Here is a 19,064-nt window from a genome sequence, read left to right on the forward strand (position 1 = left end):
GTCAAGGGGATCACGGCGCGGATCCTGGAGCTGAACAGCCAGCGGATGACCTGCTCGCCGCAGCCGGAGCCCGCCAGAGCCGCCGCCTGCCCGGCGCCGTCCTCCTCCGATCCCGCGCCCGAGGTGGGCTCGGCGGCGACCTTGGCCCGGGTCTCCGGGGCGGGCGGGAGGCGGGCGGAAGAAAGCCGGGCGGGGGGCGGGGGGCCGGGCCGAGCCTCGCTGAACCCCGCGGCCCGCTTCCCCCCGCAGGCTCCGGACGAGGAGGCGGGTCAGTCGCCGCCGCCGCGTCCCGGGCAGCGGGAGAGCTGGGCGCCGGCCTGCTTGGCGGCCGAGGCGGAGCCGGAGGAGGAGGAAGCGGGCAGCTCCTGCCCGCCGGGGGCTCCCGACTCCGAGGACGAGACGAGCGGCGGCGGCGGCAGCAGCGATGGCGAGGAGAGCGGCGGCGACGTCTACTTCTACTACACGGTGGACGAGCGCTGGATCGACTACCTGGAGCGGACGGAGGGCGGCGGCCTCATCCGGCACACGCGGCCCAAGGTGAAGAAGGGGCTGCGGGGGGAGAGAACGGGAAGAGGGAGACCCCCGGCAGAGCAGGAGGCTGCCGGGATGGGCCAGATCCTTCGGAAGCTGCCTGGGGAAAGGAGCCCAGAGAAAGGGACGGGGCTCTGGGGCGCAGCAGCTGAGAGTGTCCATAGAATCATAGACTTGGAAGAGACCACAAGGGCCATCGAGTCCAACCCCCTGCCAAGCAGGAAACACCATCAGAGCACTCCTGACATATGGTTGTCAAGCCTCTGCTTAAAGACCTCCAAAGAAGGAGACTCCACCACACTCCTTGGCAGCAAATTCCACTGTCGAACAGCTCTTACTGTCAGGAAGTTCTTCCTAATGTTTAGGTGGAATCTTCTTTCTTGTAGTTTGGATCCATTGCTCTGTGTCCGCTTCTCTGGAGCAGCAGAAAACAACCTTTCTCCCTCCTCTATGTGACATCCTTTTATATCTTTGAACATGGCTATCATATCACCCCTTAACCTCCTCTTCATGCCAGGCATCAGAGGGGGGCTGTGCAAGTTTTCGGTTTGTCTTCTCTTTGGCCCAGGGAGGCAGGCAGGAGGGGAGGGTGATGCTGGCCAGGACCTTCAGGTTCCTCCTGGAAATGCCTGTGGCATCAATGCTTGTGCTGAGCGTTTCTCAGGGGTGCAGCCAAGGGACTGTGTTGACCAAAACAAGTGGGTGGGAGCACTTACATTTAATGCCGTGTTCATTGTATCTTTTTTTCCCTCCTCACTGGAGGAATTTTTGAAGTCGGAGCACATTTTTCCTGTGCAGATTTTAAGCCTGCAGTTCATGGAGGAGGGGCTGTTGGGGGCTCTGCCCTGCACAGTAGGAGGCAGCGATGCCTCTGAAAACCAGATGCTGGAAGCCACAGGTGACCAGGGGTGGGGGGAGTGTTGTTCTTGGGCACAGATTGTGCCTGTGGATTTCCATAATGGGCATCTGGTTGGCCACTGTGGGGACAGAGGGCTGGACTGGTCGGGCCTTCTGATCAGCAAGCCCAAGAAGGTCAGTGTGGTTTAGACCACACTCCCATTCACATCCCTTTTTGAATCTGCACAATGGGGTGAGCTCCTGTTGCTTTGTCCCAGATTCTGCCAACCTAGCAGTTTGAGAGCATGCCAGTGCAAGTACATAAATTGGTACTTCTGTGACAGGAAGGTAAATGGCATTTCCGTGCGCTCTGATTTCCGTCACTGTGTTCAGTTGCGCCAGAAGCGGTTTAGTCCTGCTGGCCACATGACCTGGAAAAACTGTCTGCGGACAAACACCGGCTCCCTCAGGGTGAAGTGAGATGAGCACAGCACCCCATCGTCACCTTTGACTGGACTTAAACTGGGGTCCTTTACCTTTACTTGATGGGCCGTTGGCCTCATCCAGCAGGCTCTTGTGTGTTCTGGCCATCAAGGCTCCAAGGAAGAAAGGCAAAAGCCGTCAGGTGGGGAGAGGGCTGCTGCATGCTGCATCTTTATTCCCCACCTCCTGCCCTTACGAGGTTGTTGTCCCAAAGCACAGTTTGTAGATCTGTGTTCTGAGAGAAAGTGTTGAACCTTCCAGGCTTTTGGGGAGGCAGGAGGCATGGCTGCTGTGCGGTGGAGGCAGCAAGAAGGGTCCCCACTTGACCTGATGCGGCGCTGTGCATCAGGGGGCGCGCTGCGTGCATTGCATAGCCTTTGCATTGCATAGCCTTTGCGGAGCTGAAGGGTTTCTTGGATCCGTGTGACTCCATTCCGCCCCATCTCTTTGCATTGCAGATGAAGCGCAAGTCAGAGAGCGGCCCTGATGGCAGAGCCCAGTCGCCTGGCAAGAAGCTGTGCAAGGGCTCCGAGAGGGGCAGGTGAGGAGGTGGCCGGTGGCGCTTGGGAGCTCCTGCGAGGTGCCGGGGGAGACAAGACTCTTGACTTGGGCCCCTGGCCATGGCATTCTCCTGACACACTTGCTTCCTCTCCAGAGTGCTGGGCCCCTGTGTCGCTAGCCCCACGGCCACCTTTGGGGATTTGCGGAACGCCAAGGCAGGCCAGGCGCGCTGCCGGCATGTCCCCCCAATGACACCACCCCCTGAGCTGCAGGACTGGCTGCGCACTTTCCAGGTGAGCAGCAGGCAGAGGCGCCTGTGTCTGGGTGTGATGCATGAGGCCCTCGGCTGGAGGCAGAGCAGGGCTGCGCTTTCTGGCTGGCTTGCAGCTGACCTTCTGACATTCGGCAAAGGCCTTTTTCCACGAGCCGGGCATTTGGCAGATGTTGTGCTGTGGTGTGTTTCTCATTTCCTATTTTGTTTTAGGGGTTTGATCTTAAAAGTGAGCTGATGCATTGGTGGTGTTTCAACATTTAGAAAGCTACAAAGCTTTTGCTTTGATTGCTTTTATGGGCTGCTTTGTGGCCTTGGTTCTGGCGCAGAGACGGGCTGCAATCCTGGGTTTTGCGCTTGATCTCCCCTTACTCCTTTCTCCCTCCAGCGCTGGAGCGGCCCAGAGAAGCTGCTGGCTCTGGACGAGCTCATTGACCGCTGTGAGCCTCCTCAGATCAAGCACATGATGCAAGTGATCGAGCCCCAATTCCAGCGTGATTTCATATCACTGCTGCCCAAAGAGGTGAGTATCTTGTGGGTGGGGGAGCTTGGGGGAAGAATGCAGGGCAGCTGAGAGAGGACAGTGGGGAGTTGTGCGCCGAAGGTGCTGTTAGAAAGCCTTGAGCAACAGGTCAGGAGGTCAGAATCTGAGCCACAGTCAAGAGGGGGGACAAGGTGGACACGATAGGCAGTTGTAAAAGAAGTGAAGAAGTGAAGAAGCTTATACCAGAACAAACTTAGTTGGTCTATAAGGCGGTATTGGACATTTATTTATTTTTTAATTTCGACTGCATCAGACCAACACGGCTACCTACCTGTGTCTAACAAATAAGAGAACTATTCATACAAGCTACAAATTTTTAAAGTGTGCATGAAAACTCACAGAAACACTAGAATGAAGTAACAGAGAGAAACTGGAAGAAGAGAACTTTATCTGAAGTGCAAATGTGGCACCAAGAGGAAGTTGCTTTAGCAGGAGATGAGACCCATCAGAGAAGGAGCTATTTGATTTGATTTGATTTCAAGGCCTTGGAAAACTTTTAACGGCAAGAATCAAAGTTATCGGAGAACCTGAAGGCCTGGTGAGCAGCTAAGAGCCAGAGTTCAGTTCCTGCCAAAGAGGAGAAAAAGGAATGAGACAGGCAAGGGAAGGAGCAGCAGCAGCAGCAGCAGAGGGCGTTGCAAGAGGGAGGAAGAAGGAATCAGCCCCAGAGAGGGGAGGGGAGGAGAGCCTGGCCAAGAGCAAGCGGCGGGGGTCCCAGGCCTTGTCTCTCCAAGGCAGCTGCTCAATGTGCAGCAGAAAGTGATGGAGAAGAGGAGGAAGTGGGTGGGTGGTAATTGGGCAGGGAAATCGGGCCTCTGGGATCCAAAAGATTTCTGGGTGCTAAGGCAAAAGTTGGGCTTTATGCTCAAATTAGGCTTTAAAATGTAAAGAGATGCAGAGTACAAAATCTTGGTTTTTTGAAAGTGATTGTTAAATGGTTTTAAATGGTGTTGTCATAAGTGGCAGATGGACTGAACACTTTCAGTCAAAAGCTCCTTTTTCTTAATTTTTAAATATACAAACATTAAGGGGAGGCTGTCAAAGATGTCAAGGGAGAGAAGAGACAGCGGTCAATGGATTTAGCTCGCTTGAACGTCCGCATACATGAGCTAATGTAACGGGCGCTCTCTCCCTGCCTCTCCAGGCCAAAGCAGAACTTCCCTTGTCAGGTGCAGGCTACATTTTTAGAGCAAAAGTTGTGTCCTAGGGAGCCCTCTGTAACACGTCCAAAGAAAGCCAGATAAGACAGGAGTGGCGAGGAGGACAATAAGAAATGGCAGGAGGGTGCTTGGAGGACAAGAGATGGGCAAGAGATGGCCAGATGGTCCGGACAGGGAGCTCAGCCGCAGACTCTGTGCTGGATTGGAAAGGCAGGAGAGGCCTTGTGGGCTGTGAAGCAGTTTGGGATTGCGTGGCCACAGTGGCCCTGGCAGCTGCTGTGGGGGAGGAGGGTGTGGACCACAGGCTCTGATCCTGCTCTCTTCTTGGAGGAGCATTGGACAGCTGCTTCAGATGTTCGGCTGGTGAGGGTGAAAGGATGGCAGCAGCCACTTTCCCAGCTGTGTAGGACCTGTTGGTGTCAGGTCATCTAGATGGCAAAGTCTCCACATTGCTGTGGTGGACGTGAGAAGCTGCCCAGCCCAGCCCCATGCTCCCCGCGCCTGGCTTGCCATTTGCACCCAGGGAGGCCTTTCACGGGAGGAAATCTTGTCCCTTTTGCAGTTGGCGCTCTATGTGCTCTCGTTCCTGGAGCCGCGGGACCTGCTCCGGGCGGCGCAGACCTGTCGCTACTGGCGGATTTTGGCTGAGGACAACCTGTTGTGGCGGGAGAAGTGCCGCGATGCAGGTGAGGCTCAGCTCCTGCCCGGTGTTGCTTCCCGGCTGCCCTTGGGCCTCCTCCCTGTCACAGCCGCTTCTGCCTCCTGCAGGTATCGAGGAGCCCCTGAGTCTGCGCAAGCGCCGGCTGCTCAGCCCAGGCTTCATGTACAGCCCCTGGAAACTGGCCTTCCTGCGGCAGCACCGAATCGACATGAACTGGCGTGGCGGGGATGCCCGCCCCCCCAAGGTACCACTCTTGACCCCCACCATTGGGGTGACGTGGTGCGGGGTTTACGAACCTGGTCATGGGCTAAGACACTACTCTGGGATCTCCGGGGTGGCTGCACGATGGGGACCAAAGAGCAGGCTCTGGAGGAAGAGCAACTCAATGCCTGGGTGCCCAGCTGGGTCCCAGTCCCTGTCCTCTACCAGGCAGGGGCCAGGGCTCAGTGGTGGGCTGGGACAGACATGTGCCCCAAACTCTTGAGAGCCGCTGTTGCTGCTGAGCTAGGTGGACCAGGCAAGCACCTTTGACTTCTGACAAAGAAGATCCAGAAGGTAGAATTATTCTGGCTATTCACAAATGCGGGATGGGGGGGGAGAGACTTGGCTGCTCCTTGAATTGGGGCTGTCACTGTGGCTGAACCTCCAGCCCTTGCTGAATTTGAAGTCCGCCTGCTTGATGCCAGCTCCTGACCGCTGGGCCTGGTCTCAAGCCTTGGAGAACTCAAGGCCACTGGGCTGGGGGAGGAAGCTGCCCCTTCCCTCAACCGCAGAAAGGGGGTGCAGGGTGATGCCGGCTGGCCTGCTAATTCTCTCCCTGGACCAGGTTCTGAAGGGCCACGATGACCATGTCATCACCTGCCTCCAGTTTTGCGGCAACCGCATTGTGAGCGGCTCAGATGACAACACGCTCAAGGTGTGGTCGGCTGTCACCGGGGAGGTGAGCCTGGGAAATGGTGCTGTGGGCGGGGGTGGCTGTGGCTCCGCCTTCCTGGCTCTGAGCATCTTCCTCCTCCTTCCGCAGTGCGTTCAGACCCTGGTGGGGCACACGGGGGGCGTCTGGTCTTCCCAGATGAGGGACAACATCGTCATCAGCGGCTCAACAGACCGCACCCTCAAGGTGTGGAACGCGGACACGGGCGAGTGTGTGCACACCCTCTACGGGCACACCTCCACCGTGCGCTGCATGCACCTCCACGGCAGCAGGTAGGTTGGGGGGGGAGTCGCTCCAGGGACCCCTCCTGTCCCTCCTGCCTGGGACTCAAGCTGCTTGTCTCTCCTCCCTGGCAGGGTGGTGAGTGGGTCCCGGGACGCCACCCTCCGCCTCTGGGACATTGAGACAGGGCAGTGCCTGCACGTGCTGATGGGCCACGTGGCCGCCGTCCGCTGCGTCCAGTACGACGGGCACAAGGTGGTGAGTGGCGCCTACGACTACACGGTCAAGGTCTGGGACCCCGAGACGGAGAGCTGCATCCATACCTTGCAAGGCCACACCAATCGCGTCTACTCCCTGCAGGTGAGGGACCCCGACCCCTTCCCTCCCCGCCCCCCAAGTCGCACAGCCCCTCACTCCTCCCACCCCTCTCTTGCGCAGTTTGATGGGACCCACATTGTGAGCGGCTCCCTGGACACCTCGATCCGCGTGTGGGACGCCGAGAGCGGCAACTGCCTGCACACGTTGATGGGGCACCAGTCCCTGACCAGCGGCATGGAGCTGCGCGACAACATCCTGGTCTCTGGCAACGCCGACTCCACGGTCAAGATCTGGGACATCAAGACGGGCCAGTGTCTGCAGACCTTGCAAGGTGGGTGCTGCGGGCAGCTGGCTGGGCTGCAGGGACCTGAAACTCCCCATCGGCCCTCACAAAGTCCTGGGGCCGGGGGGAGGCTTTTCTCCCTCTGGGCAGAGGCCTGCCACCAGGGGCGTCCTCCAGGAAGAGGCGGCTGGGCACTTGTGGCTGGGCATGGCAGCTGATGGCTGCCCCTCACTTTCTTTGCCCCCCTTCTGCAGGGCCCAGCAAGCACCAGAGTGCCGTCACCTGCCTCCAGTTCAGCTCCAAGTTTGTGGTGACCAGCTCAGACGACGGCACCGTCAAGCTGTGGGACCTCAAGACGGGCGAGTTTGTGCGCAACCTGGTGGCGCTGGAGAGTGGCGGCAGCGGGGGGGTGGTCTGGCGCATCCGGGCCTCCAACACAAAGCTGGTGTGTGCCGTGGGGAGCCGCAACGGGACCGAGGAGACCAAGCTGCTTGTTTTGGATTTTGACGTGGACCTGAAATGAGGAGGAGGGCTGGACTGGCAGGGGGGGCCTGCGGGACGGGCATCCCCCCCGGCGCGAGTGAGTGGTGCCTGGCCGCGCACCTTATTTATAGCTTGGCTGCAGGGCGCTGGGCGGCTGGCAGAGCGGCAGAGCACCCAAGTCTGCTTTTTGTACACACTAATAATATATCACTTTATTTCTGTACATGGCTTTCTCTGTGTCATGTGGGTTAAGCCTGGGAGGGGGGCGGGGGCTGTGCTGGGGAGGGGGCTCTGGGTGAGGGGGCAGGGCGCTGCCTTTGCCCCGTGCTGCTGTCCCCCTCCCAGCGCAGGAGGCTGACGGCGTGGACACGCTGCTGGAGGCACAGCTCAGGGGCCATCTTGGAAGGCAGGCTCAGGTGCAGGATGACGTGCTGGCTGCCCAGCGCCACAGGGACCTCGGGGACCCCCAGGTAGACGGGGCACAGGAACTTGTTGGCTGGGAGCTTGGGGGTGGTGCCAGCGGAGGCCATGTCCCAGGTCAGGCGGGCGGCCTGGATCCAGATGGTGGGCAGCGGGCAGGGCTCAGCCGTGCGGCTCTCCTGCAGCAGCCCAGTGTGGGCCTTCCAGAAGGCATGGCGCAGCTCCAGCCCGCTCAGATAGATGCCTTTCTCGGGGGCGCTGGTGGGGGGTGGCCCACTGGGAAGGACCTGGCAAAGGAAGGCAAAAGGGAAAGGGGGCGCTCAGGGACTGGGGCTGCTGGGCCTGCCCCTGTGCCCGCCCCCATGCCCGCCCGCCCCTCCCTACCTGCTGGTGCAGCTGGTAGCGGTGGAGCTCCTGCCTCTCGACGCGAGCCCTCTCTTGCAGCACGGCCAGGAGGAGGCGGCGGGGCTGGTGGAAGGCGGCCAGCTGGTAGTGGGCCACGAGGGGCCCGCTGATGGAGCCCAGGTAGCTGCACAGGAGCTGGGTCCGCTGCTTGAGCGCCTGCAGCCAGGCCGGGGGGGCCTGGGGGCCAGTGAGGGCGTAGGGCAGCCAGGGGCTGGGCAGGCGGCCCTGCTTCAGGTGGTAGAGGATGGTGCTGCAGCGGCGGGAGGAGCAGGGCTCCCCCTGCAGGCGCTCCTGGGCGCAGCAGAGGTCGCGGCCCACCTGCTTCAGCAGGGCCAGGAGGATGCCCGCCTCCTCCAGCAGGAAGCGCTGCAGGGGGCGCGGCCGGGGGCGGGCCTGCCCTTGCGGGGGGCACCCCTTCCAGCCCACCTCCCAGCCGCACTCGCTCAGCTGCTCCTGCAGCTCCTGCACCAGCCGGATCCCGTCCCGCAGCAGCTGCTCCAGGGCACCTGTGTGCGGGCGGCAGGGGGCCCGGCGGGGCTGCCACAGGCCCTGGGAGGCCTGCAAGGCCACCAGCAAGGCCTGGCTCCGCTCCGCCAGCATCCGCTGCTGCAGCGCGCTGCACAGGCCGATCCCGGCAGGCTCCATGGGGCTGGGCAGCTGCTCGATGCCGGCCTGGGTGGCGGCGGCCGCCTCCTCATCCGTGTTCCCTACAGGGTGCAAGGAAAGGGAGGGGGGTCAGCAGAGCACCCAGCGCCCCCGCCGGCAGGCTCTTCCCTGCCCTCTTCAAAGGCATTAGCCAATTCATGAAGGGCCCCACAATGGCCACCCACTGCCGCCACAGCTGGAGGAAGCAAGGCTTCCAAATACCCCCTTGCCGGAAACCGCAGGCGGGGAGGGTGTTGCTCTGGGGCTTGAGTCCCGCTTGCGGGTTTCCCGCAGTGAGAACAGGATGCTGGGCCGGACCCAGCCGGCTCTTCTGATCTTCTCTCACCTGGGTTGGGGCAGCCGACGACTGTGGCCACGAGCTGCTGGAGTCTGGAGGCTGGCTGCAGGGGGGAGGCAGGAGCCAAGCAGGCCTGGCACAGGCTCTGCACCACTTGGGCATCACCGCTGTCCAGGATGTGGCCCCCATAGAGCATGGTCCCTGCAGAGGCAGAAGAGCCAGCCGTGTTTCGGAGGGGGCCTTCAAGGCCTTGGCTCTTGCAGGCTGTCCCCTTGAATCCCTCACTCAGCCCTGTTTCCATACCGGCCAGCTCCTGCAGGGCTTCCTGGGCTCCGTCTGTTAGGCAGCTCAGCCTCTCCTGTGTTCTGAGCCCGGCCAACACTTCCCCGTGGCTCCTGCAAGGGCAGCACAATCTCAGGCGCAGGGCAGAGTCAGAGCAAAAGCCACACTCCTGGCTTGCCAGAGTGAGGACCGTCTTGGCCCGGGGGGGGGGGCTGCTCCCAACTTTCTTAGGGTCCCAGCAGCTGAGAGGAAGAGCCCTTGGACAGTGGAACAGAAGACCTGGGCAGGGGACGGGCCTCTCCTTCACTGAAGGATTTTAAGCAGGAGTCTTTAGCTGTGATTCCCGCATTGCAGGAGCTTGGACTAAGGGACCCTTGGGGCGCCCCTACAATTCTGGTTCTGTGAAAGATTCTTGGGTAAACTTCATTTTGGGATCAGTGGGAAACAGGTTAAGAAACAGGAAGTAAGAATAAATTGGTGGTTCTCCCAATTGTGGGATGTACAAAGTATTCCAGTGTGGTAGCCATGAAAAAGGAAATTTGCATGCGAGGGATCAGTAGGAAAGGAATTGAGAATAAAACTGCCAGTATCATCATGCCGTTTCAGGAATCTGGTGTGTGCCCACATTTGAAGGACGATATACAGTTCTGGGCACCTCCTCTCCCCTCAAAAAGGTTATTGCAGAGTTGGAAAAGATTCAGGAGGGGCCCCCTGAGGGGGAAAGGGGGCAGCATTTGGGACTTTTTAGTTCAACAAGTGAGGGGCCACATGGCACACGGTAAGTGGAAAGGGGAAAACCTTCTCCCTCCCCCATAACCCTCAAACGCGTAGATGTCCAATGAAGCTGAATGTCAGAAGATTCAGGGCAGATGGAAGAAAGTTCTTCCTGCAGCACAGAGCCAGACGATGGCCCTTGCTCTCGCAGGAGGCAATGGCGGCCACCATCTCTAAAGAGGAGCCACAATGGCAATCCTCTTCCTCCACCACTGGGGCAGCTGCTGGAAACCGCGCGAGGGGAGAGGGCTCTGGGGCTCCTGTTCTGCCTCTGGTTGGCCACGTGGGAACCGGAGGCTGGGCTAGATGGCCTGATCCAGGCGGCGGCTCTTACACCCTCTGTGCTGTGCAGGGCTGATGCTGGGACCTGTGCTTTTAAACTTTTTTTGTGAGGGTTATGTGAGCAGTAAGGTTCCCAGATTTGCTGTTGATACGAAATTGTTCAGGGTGATTAAACTCCAGCGGGATTATGAGGAACTCCAAAGGGATCTGGTCAAAGGGGCTATCAAAATGGCAAATGCAATTCAAGGCAAGGAAAAGTGATGTAAGGTAAAGGTAAAGGGACCCCTTACCATTAGGTCCAGTTGCGGACAACTCTGGGGTTGTGGCACTCATCTTGCTTTTTATTGCAAATGCAATACAGCTCAAGGAAAAGTGATGTACTTTGGGGCAAAAGAAACCCCTAACTAGTGGGGTCTGGACTGCTGTGGCCAATGCAGGAATGAGCTCATGGGGTCCCTTCCTGCTCAGGACCTTCTTGGTTGGTCACTGTGAGAACAGAAGGCTGACTAGATGGAGCCCCTCTGGCCTGATCCGGCTGCTGCAGGACTCCTTAGGTTCAACCTACTTGGCAGCTGCCATGGGTGCGTCCCGGGTACCCTCCAGTTCACCTGCTCAGGGGAGCCCTGTTGAATTCTGTGAGGCACAGGTAAGGGGTCTTCCTCCAGCTGCTGCCAGAAAGGGCTGCAGGGAGAAAGCCCTCCGCCTTTCCCTGGCTGCCTGTCAGCTGGGAGATCCAAGCCCTCATCCGCCACTGCTGCTGCTGCTTCCCACTCTGCTCCCCCCCCCCCCGTTGCAGCCAGCAGCCCCCTCTGTGGCAACCACCCTGTGGGCAAGGACTGGCTTGTTAGCCCACACAGGCAGCTCCAAGAGAGGGGAAGAATGGGGAGCCCACAGGTGGCGCTTCAGGGTGCTTTCCAAGTAGCATAAAGCAGAGGAGGAGTTTCCAAGCTCCCATGAGATGTACTGGCAGGCCCTTTGCCTCGCTGCTGGACAGGGCAAGCGCCTCCTTCACTCACCACAGGTATGTCTCTGCCTGGGTCCACTGGGCATAGGTCTGCCTGTAGAGCAGGACCCCGTAGAGGGCGAGGAGGGGCAGCCGCTGCTCTGTGTCGAGGTTCTGGGTTCGCCCCTGCAGCCAGTAGTGGCTGCGTGCCAGGATGCCCTTCAGCTCCAGTGGCATATCGCAGAAGAGGGAGGTGGAACTGCGCTTCAGGAGTTCTGTTGGCACAGAAGAGAATCAACCACCACAGCAGAGGCCGGGAGGGACAGCAAGGGCAGCCGAGGCCATCAGAAGTTGCTCAGCTTCTGTTTCTCCGGCAGAGGCAGGCGGAAGGCCCTGTGGCAGAGCCAGCGGCACTGGGAGAGCCCAGGTGACAATGAGCAAGAGGGAGCGGGTCCCTGGGAGAGAGAGAGATGCAAAGGGGGCAGTGCGCCTCTTTCCCCAAGGGGTAGGCAGGGTGTGGAGAAGCCCCTCTGGCCGGGCCCCCCTGCGGCATCAGCCTCCCTCCCTCCTCCCTGGCCTGGTACCTGGCATGGAACGAGGGGCGTCGGCTGCAGTGATGAGCCACAGGCGGAACTTGGTGTGGATCTCAAGGCCTCCCCCTGGGACCTTGCCTGTGCAAGAAGAGGGCAAGGTGAGAGGGGCTTTGGCCGGGGGGAGGGAGACACCTCCCGCTGCTTCCATCCGCCTCACCTGAGGATTTCACCAACTGGTCCAGCAGCTGCAGCAAGTCGGGGTCCCAGTGCTCCTGGAGGTGGCAGTTGGTCAGGACCAGCCACTTGCCTCTCTTGCTGCAGATGGGCAGCGTCCGCCAAACCCGCTTGCAGGCATCTGGGGTGCCAAAGGAGATGACTGCCACACTTCCCTGCGGGGTGGGGCCTGGTTACTTGCTCTGTCCTCCCAGAGGGACCCACCTGAGACCTGCACCCACTGCCCCTTCCCCTCCTTGTGCCCGGCTCACCCCTCGTCCCCGCTGGGTGGCCATCTGCTGGATCCAGAGGAGCGGGTGCATGAAGCAGCCTGGAGAGCTGGCCGAGGGCGTGTGGAAGATGATGGGCTTGTTGGCCCGGCTGTAGGAGTACGGGTAGGTGATGGCCATTTCCTCGGTGAGAGACCAGCCCAGCGAGCAGGTGGTGAGGGCCGAGACCACGCTGCTCATGGCAGAGGGACACAAGATGCGCCACAGGATGGCGCGCTGGAAAGGCCTGAGGTGGGCGTGGCTGGGACACAGGGCCAGCCCCACCATGGTGGAGCGCAGGCGGAAGTACTCCTGCCACTGGGCGGCCTGCCCAGCCAGGGAGGCCTGCAGCCCCTGGAACCCAGGAACGTTCTCCAGCAAGCCGCACTCCTCCCAGGCCTCCGCGCTCACCCAGCTGGGGCAAGGCCCCCCGGCCGGCGGCTGCAGGAGCTCCTTGGCCGCCGGCTCCTGCAGGCCCTGGCAGAAGGCCAGCCACTCCAGCGGGGTGATCTCCCCAGAGACCTTCAGCGTGGCCACGGCCCCCAGGAAGAGGTAGAGGAGGCGGTCCATCTCCCGCAGGCAGGGCACCGCCTCGGTGAGGCAGTGGCGGAGCATGGCCTTGCTGAGCTCCAGGAGGCGCGACTCCAGCGACTCCTGCTTGGTGGTCTCCTGGCGCTTGGTGGAGAGCAGCGCCTGGCGCACGCGGGCCATGCAGGCGCTGCTGGGGAAGCTGTAGGAGGGGTGGAGGCGGCAGACCTGCTGCAGGGCCAGGTGCAGGGCCACGCCCAGGCGGGGCACCATCCGGTACTTGTTGCACAGGGCCGCCTGGTCCTGGTGCTGGGAGACCATGTGCTGGTGGGTGGCGTGCAGGGCCTGGATCTGCGTCTGCAGCAGCCGCACCATCGGCATGAAGTTCTCCTCCTCCAGCAGAGAGCGCTGCGGCTGGGCAATCAGGGCCACCAGCTCCTCCTGCGGGGAAGGGCCACGGGGCTGGGCTGAGCGGCCTCTCCACGGCCGCCCCACCTCCCCACGCCAAGCCACAGGAGCCCCTGCCTCCAGCTCCTCCTGTGGGGAACGGCCACGGGGCTGGGCTGAGCGGCCTCTCCACGGCCGCCCCACCTCCCCACGCCAAGCCACAGGAGCCCCTGCCTCCAGCTCCTCCTGTGGGGAACGGCCACGGGGCTGGGCTGAGCAGCCTCTCCACGGCCGCCCCACCTCCCCACGCCAAGCCACAGGAGCCCCTGCCTCCAGCTCCTCCTGTGGGGAACGGCCACGGGGCTGGGCTGAGCGGCCTCTCCACGGCCGCCCCACCTCCCCACGCCAAGCCACAGGAGCCCCTGCCTCCAGCTCCTCCTGTGGGGAACGGCCACGGGGCTGGGCTGAGCAGCCTCTCCACAGCCACCCCACCGCCCCACGCCAAGCCACAGGAGCCCCTGCCTCCAGCTCCTCCTGTGGGGAACGGCCACGGGGCTGGGCTGAGCGGCCTCTCCACGGCCGCCCCACCTCCCCACGCCAAGCCACAGGAGCCCCTGCCTCCAGCTCCTCCTGTGGGGAACGGCCACGGGGCTGGGCTGAGCGGCCTCTCCACAGCCACCCCACCTCCCCACGCCAAGCCACAGGAGCCCCTGCCTCCAGCTCCTCCTGTGGGGAACAGCCACGGGGCTGGGCTGAGCAGCCTCTCCACAGCCACCCCACCGCCCCACGCCAAGCCACAGGAGCCCCTGCCTCCAGCTCCTCCTGTGGGGAACGGCCACGGGGCTGGGCTGAGCGGCCTCTCCACGGCCGCCCCACCTCCCCACGCCAAGCCACAGGAGCCCCTGCCTCCAGCTCCTCCTGTGGGGAACGGCCACGGGGCTGGGCTGAGCGGCCTCTCCACAGCCACCCCACCGCCCCACGCCAAGCCACAGGAGCCCCTGCCTCACCTCCGTGGCCTCCAGCTTCCCCTCCAGCTGCAGGATCCCAAACTGCAAGGCCTGCTGGTTCTTCAGGATCTCCTTCCGCTCGGTCCGCAGGACCTCCACCAGCAGCAGCTCCTCCAGCGCCTCCTGGCTGAGGCTGAGGTCAATCACGTTCAGGCTCTTGAGCAGCTCGTGGTCCACCTCTGCAAAGAGGAGCCAGGCGGGAGGCAGGGCCCAGCCGTCCCAGTCACCCGCCTGCCTGCCACTCTCCGCCGATGGCTGGCTGCGGGGTGGAGGCACCTTTGGCTCTTGTCCCCCACACTTTGGGGAACCCAAGGAGGTTGCTGCCGTGCTTTGACAGTGCAGCTTCCAATGCTGGGCGAGAGATCTGCTGACTCTAGCTTTGCTTCCACCCGCAGCAACTGGAAGTTTCCAAAGCCTCTCACCCTCTCTGAGAGGGGAGCTGAAGATGGCTCTCAGGGTGAGCAGCGAGTGGCTGAGCCGCCTCCACCCACCTCAGCTCCCTGGGGAGGGATTCCACAGATGAGAGCCAGGAGGGCACTTGGGCACCTCCCTTACCTGCAGCCAAAGCCTCCAGAGGCAGCTCAGTGCACAGGTAGAGGCAGAAGCAGGGGGGCACCTGCGCCAGGTCCTCCATTGACTTTGAGTGGAGGGCACCGCCAAACGATTCCTTCTGCATCAGCTCCTCAAGGACTGGGCACCAGGGGACGTTCTTTTCAAAGTCCGTCAGCAGCACAGGGGTGCCTGTGAGGAGGTGGGAGCCAAGCAGCACATTTGCCTGAGCTCCCGGAGGCGCTGGAGAAAGAGAACTGCGCCCTCCCAGGGGGCACCACCTTCCTCTGCTCACCAAGGCTGGCTGCTTTGCAGAGGTTCTGCTCCAGGTCTGGGTCTGTGAGCGACAGGACCTCCAGGTTGTCTTCCGCGATCTCTATGGAGCTGCCCTGCTCCACCATGTCTGGCACCAGGTCAGAGATGGCATAGACCTGAGAATCCGCTGTAAAGAGGGGTTGGATGAGAAGCTGCCCGCAGGCAAGGCCATGTGCCTGACACCCCCCCCCCCCGCACACCCCACTCACCCTCTTCCATAGCTCTGGATGTCAGCAGCCAGAGAGAGGCCTGCTTGTCGGGGTCCACCAGCAGAGGCCAGCGGTGAGCCTGCGTGTGGGTGCTGGAGAGCAGGATCATGCCGACCAGGCGGCTGCTGGGGACCTTGGGCTTGTGGACTCGATCCCAGAGCCGCTGCTCTGGAGGAGAGCTGAGCAGGGACGCCAGATGCAGGGGCTGTTGCACAGCCAGCAGCAGATCGCTGTGGGAGGCTGGGCCAGGGCAGGGCAGCTCCTTCTGCAGGAGCCGCCTCACGTCGTCCGGCCCGAGGGGGCCCCAGGCCCCGGCACACACCGCCTGCCACTTCTCCAGCAGCTCCTCCCGCCGCTGCGGAGGGAATGGGCCCAGGTAGGAGAGGCTGGCTGCGGAGAGGAGGGCATCGCCATAGACAGTAGTGCGCTGGGATTCCAGGTTCTAGGAAGGAAAGCAGAGGCGCCAGAGGGCTGAGTCTGGGAGAACGGCACCCTCGCCTCGCAGGGCACCAGGGGGGGACAGGGACATGGGTGGACAGCCGCCCGCCCCTCTTACCCTTGTGACAGTTGTCCAGCTGGCCATGTGCTCGGCCACGGAGCTCTCGACGGTGGTGGCCTCCTCTTTGGCCTGCAGGGAGTGGGTGAGCTGGTGCATCAGCTTCTCCTGGCGCTCCTGCTTCTGCTTCAGCTCCTTGATGCGCAGCTGGGTGGCATCTCTCAGGTATTCCGAGTGCACGCGCCGGTCACCCAGCTCCACCTTCTCTGCGTTGATCTGGGCGTCGCAGTACTTTAGCCGTGCGATGGTCGGCTGCCAGTCGAGCAGGGCCCAGTGGTACCAGTAGGTGGCCGAGATCCACTGGAAGAGGGCGGCAGCAGCCTGGCTGGCGCTGGATATGCTGTTCTCAGAGATGCGCTCGTGAGTCACAGCCCGGCCCAGGGCCTCAAAGAGCTCTGTGGTGAGGCTGTCCTTGGGGTAGAAGACAAGATCCTGGAGGGGGAAGCAGAGGGAGGGAATGGGACCCTGGCCTGGCTTTTTCACCAAGGAATGAGGTGCAAGAAACACTATGCTGCTTGTATTAAAATGCCCCAAGCTAAAACAACCGGTTGCTTACCATGAAGATGGGCCAAAGGGGAGCACCTTCTCCAGCAGTTCCAGAAGCACCCAGGGGACTGAGGGGGTCTTCCAGCCTGTCCACCTCGCCAGCTCCTGCACATGGCCTCTCCTCTGCCTGGCTTCCCTGCCCCTTTGGTCATAGAGCATGGGAGCCACTCCAGAGGTGCCCAGGCCTGTGCAGAAATGAGTTTTTTTGCCATTTCCCCTCCCATTCACCCAGTCTGGAGCTCTTCACAGTCTCTACTTGTTTTAACAACTCTGAACAGTTTAGTATTGTCCGCAGACTTGGCCACCGCACTGCTGAGCTCTAACTCTGAGTCGTTTGTGTGCAAGTTAAAAAGCTCGTGTCCCGATCCTGATCCTTGGGGCACTCCACATTACACATGTGTTTGTTCAGAGAACAGACCATCTATTCTTACTCTTTGCTTCCTGTGATTTAACCAATTCCATAGTCACAAGAGGACTTCTCCTCTTACTCCTTGACTGCTAAGTTGACTCTGGAGTCTATGATGAGGGACTATATCAAAAGCTTTTTGGAGCTTTAAGTGCATAATGTTGACCGGATGAGCCCAATCTATATACTCTCAGCTAGACTCTCAGCTCCCGTGGCCTTCTCTGTTCTTGGGTGCAGCCCTCCTTGAAAACCAAACCATAGATATTAAACTCATCAAAAGAAATATAGCAAATACCATGCAAAGAAGGAATTACTAACCAGAGATGTGTAAGCATTTACTGTTAACAACCAGTATGTATCAGAAAGCAACAGAAAGAAAAGAAATTAAAGACAAAAATGGTTCAACAGAAGTGACTGAACCTAACAGATATATCCAAAATACAGTCAGAATTGTTCTTGGTCTCTCTCATTTTCTTGCAGAGGAGGGGGAAGAAAGATCTGCCTTGCTTTCACTGGATCCTGCCTCCATCCACTCTCCTCTAGTTGATCATGGCTTGAGGGGACTCCAGAGTCCCTTGGAGGAGCAAAAGGCAAGCTCCACTTTTTCTACAACCCTTGAGGGATAATTTTATATATACAGTATAATGTTTTATTCCTTAAGGATATTTCCCATGCTTCGAGAGGACTGCAATGATGTGTTTGCAGTATCTCTGTTGTGCTCACTTTCCTGCTCTCTTACTGCAGCTGATGGTTTCAGGTTTTTTTTAAAATAATATTTATTAAAGTTTTAAGGGTTACAAAAAGTTAAAAAACATAATTTTAAACAAAAAACAATACAACACATCGCAATAAATAAAGAAAAAGGGATGAGATACAAAAAAAGAAAAAAAAGAAAAAGAAAATCCATTAAACAAAAAAAAAAAACCAAAGAAAAATACAACAAATCTTCCCATTACTTATCTTTCATTAGCTTATTTCCTTGACCTCCTCACACCTCCCTTTTTTGTATTCTAGTTCGATTATCTATTTCAGCAAATCCTTTCCATCTTTTCAAATTTTAGTCCTGTAATTTATCTTAGTATAATGTAACTTTACTTTCCCTCCTTTCACCAATTAACAGTCAGTTTTTCCCAAATCCTTTGTATCATTTCTGCTAAAGCCACATAACATCATTCCAACATCCTTCTAACATTCATTAATTTTACAATGTTTCTGTAGATAAGTCTTTAAATTTCTTCCAATCTTCCTCCACCGACTCTTCTCCCTGGTCTCAGATTCTGCCAGTCATTTCCACCAGTTCCATGTAGTCCATACCTTCATCTGCCATTCTTCCCAGGTGGGTAGATCTTGTGTCTTCCAGTACTTTGCAATAAGTATTCTTGCTGCTGTTGTAGCATACATAAAGAAAGTTCTATCCTTCTTTAACACCAATTCTATTCCTTCTCAGCAGAGCAACCAAATCTCCATAACTGGACCTAAGGTCCAAAAGGTATTTCGGGATATCTTTGAATATTTCCACTCTTGACTGCAATATTCCCAAGGTCTTCTGAAAGTGCCAACCCATATATCTGGGACTCTCTTTGTTTCCAAGTGAGTTACCTTGACTTCCACAGCAGCAACCTTTTCCTTAGCTTCCTCTGCAATCTGACGGGTCGAAGCACATTCCTGTATCAATTTCTGTATGGCTTCTATGTTGGTATTCACCTTTTGTCCCAAACTATTTATACTTTCTGTATTTATATCAATTTTGGTATTTGCAGCGTCCACCTTCGCATTTGACACATCCACTTTTACATTTGTCGCATCTACCTTCCTGCTAAGTTTTTCCAAAAGATTCATTTATCTTACCTAATGCAATCGCTAAAGCTTCTTCTGATGACATTCCTCTTGGTTTGGGTTGTGTTGGTACAGCTGCAGGTGAGGCAGAAGGACCAGATGCTGACGCTCTTCGCTGCCAAGACTTCCCAGATCTTGTTGTTTTTTCTGGGAGTGACGAATCTACTTTTTCTTTCCCATCTGCCATAACACTCAGAAAGTCCAAGGTCAATCCCACAGTCAGGCAGTTTTATCTTTCTAGTGGAAAATTCCCCTGATCCAGCTCTTATAACAGTTTCAGAAACTTCCTCTAGGGGGAAACAGTTACAATCCGTACTTGTATTGATCCAAAATAACTCCTTTTAAAACATAACTCAAGCAGGAAATTTAGTTTCGATTTTCAGGTACTTTTTTCTCCCTTTTAAAGTCAGAGGGGGACAGTTAGAAACAGTTA

The 19,064-nt window shown here is 58.6% G+C and overlaps 2 protein-coding genes across 3 annotated transcripts in view; one reads left to right on the top strand and one right to left on the bottom strand.

Moving 5' to 3' along the window:
- Nucleotides 1-210: 210 nt before the first annotated feature.
- LOC128412420 (F-box/WD repeat-containing protein 7-like) lies at nucleotides 211-7,451 on the top strand. The gene is made up of 11 exons (XM_053385302.1): nucleotides 211-537; nucleotides 2,310-2,392; nucleotides 2,507-2,645; nucleotides 3,012-3,146; nucleotides 4,890-5,013; nucleotides 5,096-5,232; nucleotides 5,815-5,928; nucleotides 6,013-6,194; nucleotides 6,279-6,504; nucleotides 6,583-6,793; nucleotides 7,000-7,451. Exons 2-11 carry the CDS (start codon nucleotides 2,310-2,312, stop codon nucleotides 7,266-7,268), a joined length of 1,620 nt encoding a protein of 539 aa, XP_053241277.1. The 5' UTR covers nucleotides 211-537; the 3' UTR covers nucleotides 7,269-7,451.
- Nucleotides 7,452-7,460: 9 nt separating this feature from the next.
- DNHD1 (dynein heavy chain domain 1) overlaps nucleotides 7,461-19,064 on the bottom strand; it is a 49,492-nt gene continuing 37,888 nt past the window's right edge. The window contains exons 31-43 of one of the 2 annotated variants that reach the window (XM_053385301.1): nucleotides 15,844-16,275; nucleotides 15,288-15,729; nucleotides 15,059-15,205; nucleotides 14,770-14,955; nucleotides 14,215-14,393; nucleotides 12,296-13,261; nucleotides 12,028-12,199; nucleotides 11,862-11,948; nucleotides 11,351-11,552; nucleotides 9,300-9,391; nucleotides 9,045-9,197; nucleotides 8,033-8,760; nucleotides 7,461-7,935 (exon numbers count right to left, since the gene is read on the bottom strand). In XM_053385301.1, the coding sequence (XP_053241276.1) occupies nucleotides 7,477-7,935; nucleotides 8,033-8,760; nucleotides 9,045-9,197; nucleotides 9,300-9,391; nucleotides 11,351-11,552; nucleotides 11,862-11,948; nucleotides 12,028-12,199; nucleotides 12,296-13,261; nucleotides 14,215-14,393; nucleotides 14,770-14,955; nucleotides 15,059-15,205; nucleotides 15,288-15,729; nucleotides 15,844-16,275 (4,245 nt within the window). In that variant the 3' untranslated portion in view covers nucleotides 7,461-7,476. Of the gene's footprint in view, nucleotides 7,936-8,032; nucleotides 8,761-9,044; nucleotides 9,392-11,350; nucleotides 11,553-11,861; nucleotides 11,949-12,027; nucleotides 12,200-12,295; nucleotides 13,262-14,214; nucleotides 14,394-14,769; nucleotides 14,956-15,058; nucleotides 15,206-15,287; nucleotides 15,730-15,843; nucleotides 16,276-19,064 lie in introns of both variants that reach the window. The other variant, XM_053385300.1, reaches the window with a different exon arrangement.

This window comes from Podarcis raffonei, chromosome 4 (genome assembly GCF_027172205.1).
Source record: "Podarcis raffonei isolate rPodRaf1 chromosome 4, rPodRaf1.pri, whole genome shotgun sequence".
In the NCBI taxonomy this organism is placed as follows: Eukaryota; Metazoa; Chordata; class Lepidosauria; order Squamata; family Lacertidae; genus Podarcis; species Podarcis raffonei.